The sequence below is a fragment of the Symsagittifera roscoffensis genome, chromosome 2, assembly GCF_963678635.1.
Source record: "Symsagittifera roscoffensis chromosome 2, txSymRosc1.1, whole genome shotgun sequence".
NCBI lineage: Eukaryota > Metazoa > Xenacoelomorpha > Acoela > Convolutidae > Symsagittifera > Symsagittifera roscoffensis.
This window is the reverse complement of record NC_087063.1, coordinates 63,329,848-63,337,354: the sequence shown is the minus strand read 5'-3', so window position 1 is coordinate 63,337,354 and position 7,507 is coordinate 63,329,848. Positions and strand designations below refer to the sequence as shown.

The window sequence follows — 7,507 nt, the reverse complement described above, 5'->3', positions numbered from 1 at the left end:
CAGATTAACACGAGGTTCTGTTAGTAATATATAACATTTTAGTTTTGAGCAATTTTTCAGTTTCTAACGTGCTTTTTCTTAAAAGCTAGCAACAGTTATTCATTTTCTAAAAATATGAAAATCTTAGTTTGAGAAATAAGCTTGATTTGGTCGTATAGATAAACACGAGATTCTGTTAATAAAAATATCTGTAATGTTTTGAGCAATTTTTCATTTTCTAACGTGCTTTTTCTTCAAAGCTAGCAACAGCTAATCAATTCAAAAAATATGAAATTTAATTTTGAAAGTATTATATTAATGCAATATTCTCTGCGTGGTCGTACAGATAAACACTTGGTCATGTTAATAAAAGTGTAACATTTGAGTTTTGAGAAACGTTTCAACTTCTAACGTGCTTTTTCTTTAAAACTAGCTACGAATTATTTTCAGCGTAGAGAAACTTGCTTTTTTATGAAAGGTAAGCTTAAAAATCTTACAACATTACATGTTTCAAGGTAGGAGATAATTAAGCCATCAGGAAGATCGAGTGAGTTAAGGTTAGTCAAAAAAAGTACTCACATCCAAAATTACCTCTCAGCAATTTTAAATTTTGATCAGTTCATAAAGTCTTTCAATCCTAAGCAAAAATCAACCACTATCATGACTTCTCTTGCAAAGGAATGAAAAAATTTGTTTTCGCATATGGTTAGCCAATAAAAACTGAACATGAACATGTAACGGGTAGCTGATTTAACTGTTTGAATTTAGGCCAATTTTGTTTCTTATAAATGCTTATAGAAAACGATTTTAATTGATTTTTGTTTTTTGTTTCTCTGAAACAAATTCATTCTGTTTGTTATCGTTTTATCATCTTTTATCGTCTTCTATTTGTCAAGCATCGTTTTTTGTCAGAAAGAATTATTGTTGCGACTTTCGTTACAAAAATAACGGACTAGTTGTGCTCGGGGTCTTTTTTCTTCAGACAAGTTTCGACTTTTTGACTAGCCATTTCACAGAACTTTTTATATCATTTGAATTGTTGTCCTGAGCTTAGATTTTGAAAAATATTCTACCTACTTAATTTTTTTTTAAAAGTTCTGGGGGTTCAGAGATTGTCATTTTAGACAATTTGGTACAATCAACCCGCGTTTCTTTTGCGCGATTAACGCGTAAGCGGAGATTTTATCCGTCTTAGAAATCGTTCGAAATCGGTTGAAGGAAGCTTATTTGCTATAATTGGTTTGTTACAGGGAGCAAAATTTATCACGTTGTACTTTATATGGCATGTGGGGGATGATTTTTACAAAAAAGTTTTTTTTTTAATTATTATTTTTTTCAGGTTATTACCTCTCCATAGACTTTAAAAGGCAGTCGGAGCAATCAGAGCTTCGCCCTGATGCGAGCAGTCCTTTTTATCTATGATCAATAACACTTAATTTGAATCTGGTTATTCTTCATGTAAATTGAACTTCAAAGTTATAGCGTATTAGTGTTTGTCGGTCGAAAATGTTCAACCCTGTACAATCACTTCGTCTCGTGTACGCCTTCAAAAACTTACATGGAAAACTGTTTCGATTTCCAAAAGAAACAACACTACTCGTATCCGGGCGAAGCCCTGAAATTTACAACAGCTTTTAAGGTCTTTAAAAATTTGATGAAAGTTTCAAAAAAATAAAACGTTTTAATTTTTCTTAAAATCAACACCAAACACGCTAAGTAATCAGCAAAATGATGCATTTCGCATGCACCCAATAGGTATGTAGACTAAATAGCATGCTCTAATTCAATTAAGAGTGATTTATAAAATGGGTTAAACCTCCGCTTATGCGTTATTAGCACAAAATTATCGTGCGAAAACTGTCCCAAATTAGCAATCTTAAACCCCAATAACTTTGCTAACAAAAGATCACTTGTACAGTATCTTTTTAAATTTGAGCTCAAAAAACAAATACTTTTGCAATGATTCAAAAAATTTCAATCGAAAATGGATAATTGAAAGTCAAAATTTGTATGAAGAAAAAACAACATGGTCACAAATATTTTGTCACTTTCTTCGAAAAACGGAGCGAAAAACGGAACAATTACAAAATATTTATGCTCATAGTTTTAGTTTTTTTCTACCGCAAAATTTCGAAACGCTAAGTAACTGATTTTGACAATTTTTTCTATGAACCATCGATTATATTGCTTGCTGATAACAAAACTTTTTAAAAAATCATCAAACGATTTTTACTCGCAAAAACTTACCCAGAAATTATGGAACTCTAAATTTGACAACTCTGCCGATTTGGGATAATTTTTTTGCGCTCAATTTCTAATCTTCTGTTAACGCGTTTAGTGATCTGAATAGAGGCAAACTTTTACATTTCGGATTTCACATTGCTTCAATTGTTTATTCAGTTAAATGTATATATCTTTATTAAATTAAATTATAAACGGCGTTCGTAACAAGAAACTTACACATCGAAAATCCAACACCAAAACTAACAGCTTTATTATTCCGATTTTTGAAGAAAGTGATAAGTTTAGATGGTTATAGTGTGCTTTTATTGAGACTAATTTCTGAAATAAAGTAAACACATCAGTGGTCATACACGAATCTGCGTGCTCCCAAATGGGTGTGCTGAACACAATTATGCATTTCACATCTACCCAAAATTTAAGTAGACTGAATATCATGCCTTAATTCAATTTAAAGTGATTTCTAAAAAGGGTTAAATCTCCGCTTATGCGTTTTTAGCACAAAAATTATCGTGCGTATTTTGTCCCAAATTAGCAATCTTAAACCCCCATAACTTTGCCAAACAAGGATCACATGTACAATATCTTTTTAAATTCGACGAGCTCAGCAAACAATACTTTTTCAATGATTTAAGAAAATTAATCGAAAATAGATAGTTGAAAGTCGAAACTTGTATAAAGAAAAAACAACGTGATCACAAATATTTTGTCACTTTCTTCGAAAGTCGGAACATTTATAAATTTTTTAAACTCATAGTTTTTTTCTACCGTGAATCCTCAAATCTCTAACTAACTTTCTTTGATAATTTTTCTATGGAACTTTGACTATAGTGCTTACTGATATAAAACTTATTGAAAAAATCATAAAAAGATTTTTACTCGCAAAAACTTCCCCAGAAATTATGGGACTCGAATTTTGACACTTTCGCTGACTTGGGTTAATTTTTTGCGCTCAATTTCTAATCTTTTGTTTGTGCTTTTTTTGATCTGAATAGAGGCAAATTTTACAGTTCGGGTTTCACAATTCTTCATACTTTCATTTGTTTATTCAGTTTAATTTACATATCTTTATTAAATTAAATTATAAACGGCATTCGGAACAAGAAAAAAAACCAAAAATCCCACACCGAAAATAACAGTATTATCATTCCGCTTTTTGAAGAAAGTGACAATTTTAGATGATTATAGTGTGCTTTTTTTGAGACCAATTTCTGAGAGAAAGTAAACACATCAGTGGTCCCCGCACCGATCGCCCATGGATCATAATATGGTCAGCATCTATAAAAGGACAAAATGATCGATTATAATCCATTTAAAATCGATTAAAATCCTAAAGTTTTTTATCCCAATAAAATCCATTGTAATCGATTATAATCGATTATAATGTATTTTTTATAAGGGGTTATTTATGAAATTTACAATTTTGTTCAAAATTACCTCATTTCCTGTTTAGTGTAGTTGCTACGTGTTATGTTTCATAAAATGTTACATTTAAGAAAAAAAATTATATAATTTATAGAATTAAAAAAATTCTTTTTCTAATTCATCGCAGTTTAACACTTCATTTTAACCCCCCCCCCCCCCCCCAAGCCAGTTAAGCCCCCAGTACCCAGTATACTACCACCCACCAGTTTACTATCCCCCTCCCCCAGTTTACCCCCTCCCACCATTTAGCCAACCAAAATTTTGCAAAAATAATCGAATTTAGTTCTAAAAATGAAATGGATTATAATCAATTATAATGGATTATAATGGATTTTTATTTCAAAATAATTGATTATAATGGCTACATAATCGATTTCGTGGTCTGAATTATACATCCGAAATGGATTATAATCGATTAATTTTGTCTCGGAAATCCATTATAATCGATTAGATTCCATGGGCGCTCGGTGCGGGTCGTACACGAATCTGTGTGTTCCCAAAGGGGTGTGCTATGAACTAGCTTGCGCTTTGGGTCGGCGTTAACTGCTCGTTTGCCCTTTGAAGATTTTACAAAGAATGCTGAAGGCTTAAAAGAGTTTTTATCCGGCCACAAAGTTTTTTCGAACTGAAATCAGGCAAGCTAAATAGTCATACTGTTCCCACGACACTGAGATATTGACTTTTTTTGCCATAGTTTACTGAAGACAATTTAGAAGGGCAGTCAAAACATCCAGGACTTTATCATGATATACGAGGAATATTGTTTTACTTAGTCAGTTATTTTCAGAAAGTATGCACGCCGAGCATTTCTACGAAAAAGAATGCAACCTTTTCTGTCCAGGAAAAAATTCGAATACATGTCAGTGCGGGTTGTTGAAAGAGAAACATGAAAAGGAAGTCCTCGAGAAAAGTCACGGTTCACAATGGGATTCGGCTACTTCCACCAAGAAGACAAAGTGGCGATGTGCAGGAACTGTTCAGTTTGAAAACCAAAATCGAACTGATAGAGGGCCATCGCCTTACATGCGAATAGCCGATGACGTGGATGTCGACACTTTGGTGAAACATATTCGCGCTAGTTGGAATGTTCCGGAGCCCTCTTTGATAGTATCTGTGACAGGCGGAGCAGCGGATGCCGAATTGAAAAAAGAGGTAGGCCAGCGTTTATCCAATTTCCAAACAGATCTTTTTCAAACAGAGCATTTTACCGAACTCAATTCAAAAACACATGTTTCATAATTTGATGATTTTACATAGACAAATAAAGGCAAGTGTAATTCTTTTTTATGAAATAAACCTTGTACCAAATTAAACAAGGATGTCCGGAGACTGAGAAATGAGATGAAATTAAGGGTTATCTCAAAAACAGTTTCAGATGAAGTACAGTGTGTTAATCAAGCTGTCTAACTTGGGCTGTATAGTTACGTGCAACACTTTAGTTGATTACTGATTTTGGTCTTATCCCCATTTCCTTAATCTCAAAAGAAATATTTGAAACAGCAAGGTTAAAGAGCGATCACTTATCGATTTAAGTCTTTGTGGCTATACTCATAGAGTAATTTCAGATAAGGTAAACCGTCTGTTCGTCACGCTATCTTATTTTCGGCCGGATAGATTCGTGCAAATTCTCAGTCTGATACCAATCTTAATCTTACTCTTATATCTCCTAGTCTCAATAGATCTAGTGTTTACTGGTATTTGCGGGTTAGTTTTATGGAACTTGTCCGAAGGAGAACAACTGATTTCTAAGATTTACTCAAATTGTTCTGGTGCTGAAATTACAAGTGGTTTCAGCACTACAAATAATTCCCAGTGTTGGTTAGTAATGTGACTGTTAGTTAATAATATATTACAGGGATAGTTTTATCAATAAAAAATTGGTTATAAATACTAGTTTAGAACTGGTTCCATTATGCCATTTGGTCGCTCTGTTCATCTAACACGCATTATTTGATAAATGGGTTGCTGCTTATCTAATACACGCTTTATTCTTCAAATAGCAAATTAACAATAAGTTATGGCCACTGAAGTCGCGCCAACGTGTATTGAGATTGCAAAAAGGGGTGTATTAATGCAAGAAAAGGTGTATTTAACAGGGGTGTATTAAATTTTTTTTATAACAGATCGTTTTACCTACCTCCTCCCCATTCATATCTAGTAAAGAATAGAAAGAGTATGTACTGAGTTATGACTTTTGGCCTGTACTCATAGAGTAATTTCATATAAGGTACACCGTCTGTTCGTCTTGCTATCTTATTTTCGGCCGCATAGATTCGTGCAACTTCTTTGTCTTCTACCAATCTTAATCTCAATCTACTCATCCTGGAAGAGAACAACTATATTCTAGGTTTAATTCAAAAGGCTCTGGTGCTGAAACTACAAGTAGTTTCAGCACTTACAAATAAGTGTGTCTGTTAGGGATGGAATATGATTGGTTAGTTAGGACAATTTTATAGAAATAGAGTATCATATTTATAACGAATCATAATTTCTCGTCCAGAACTGGTTCCGCCCACCCGGGTTTTAGAGAGTTTTAGGTTTTAAATGTTTAATGTAATGAAGGATGGGCAATGTTGTTATCTTCTTTAAAGTTGCGAGCATTGGCTTTTGGAGAAGGAAGAAGTGTTTTTGATGGTGTCTGACGAGTGAATATCGTCATATTCTTTTTCCTAAGTGGGCTTCGTTGATCGTGGTAGTCTTGGGAGATTGTGTCAAGACTTCTGATTGGTTGTAATGAAGTGTTGATTTCGTTAAGTTAGAAGCGAGACTCGGGGTAGCAAGAAGTTTGACTTTTCCGCGTGAAGTGCCAAGTGACTAGTATTCATACTTTTACTCAACATCGAGATGACCATTGGTCTGGTTCAATGGGTTTCCTTTGCTGCGATGCTGAGTCGTACTTTGAATCCTTTGATTGTAGCGACTGTAGGCAGCAAACTGGGTATGTTTGCCATTCCGTAGTTGGAGTGTGATTGGGTTTTCAACTTCTTTGCTGCTCGTCTTTTGGTTTTATGAATTCTATATATGTTGCAGTTTATCAATTACATATCTAAATTTCTTTTGTCAGTTTTGTTTTTAGTCATGAGTTTAATTAATGGTTATCGCAAAAGCATTCTTATTTTAGTCTGGTTATTTTTAGGAGTCACTCACCCTTGAGTAACTCTTGTCAAAAATAGAGTGTGGGACACAAAGCGTGGATGTCTTACGGTGGGTTAGGCCGGCTGTAGAGCATGCTCAGAACGTCCCTCTGGTGGGTTAGGCCAGAAGTGGGGTGCAATTTTATGGTCTCTTTGTGCAGTGTCCCTTTTTGTGTTCAACCTTTTGTTCCTTTTCTATTACTTGTTTTTTCCTTTTTTGTTTTGGTTTTGTCCTTTGCTCAAAAATCAAATAGTTTGATTTGGGTGTGTTTTTCGACTTTTTGGTGTTTTATTTGTTTGTTTTAGGACTTGAAAGTGGTCTTCAAATGAACAATTTATCAAGCTGCTGTTAATCTGTTTTGGGTACCGTGGTTTTTCTTTTCTTAGTCATGCTATTAGGTGGTGGTTTGTGGTGTTAGTAAGCTGCGTTGGTTAGTTTAGTTTACTATATAAATCCTTTCCAACCGGGTTAAATGCAAGTTTGAAACGTGTTATAACTGGTTAGAGTTGTTATCAGTTAAAGTTTAAATTAACCTTCATTATTTTAAACAATTCTTCGTCGGCGAGCTGTGCGATTGTGGAAAGAGTTGTGGGCGAGTGAGATAAAGAAGCGTTTTGTTGCAAATGTTAGTACTACTTTGAATTTATCTGCACTTTTTTTATGAATTTACTACATCGAATTATCAATTTTATGTCTTTTGGGGAGTTGAAATAATAAATTTGGTTCT

At 33.9% G+C, this 7,507-nt stretch overlaps 1 protein-coding gene across 1 annotated transcript in view; it reads left to right on the top strand.

Moving 5' to 3' along the window:
• The first annotated feature begins 329 nt into the window (after window positions 1–329).
• The window catches only part of LOC134839916 (transient receptor potential cation channel subfamily M member-like 2), a 132,370-nt gene continuing 125,192 nt past the window's right edge, over window positions 330–7,507 (top strand). Inside the window, exons 1-2 of the mRNA XM_063855543.1 lie at window positions 330–457; window positions 4,433–4,797. Coding sequence (XP_063711613.1) covers window positions 451–457; window positions 4,433–4,797 — 372 coding nt within the window. The 5' untranslated portion in view covers window positions 330–450. The remainder of the gene's footprint in view (window positions 458–4,432; window positions 4,798–7,507) is intronic.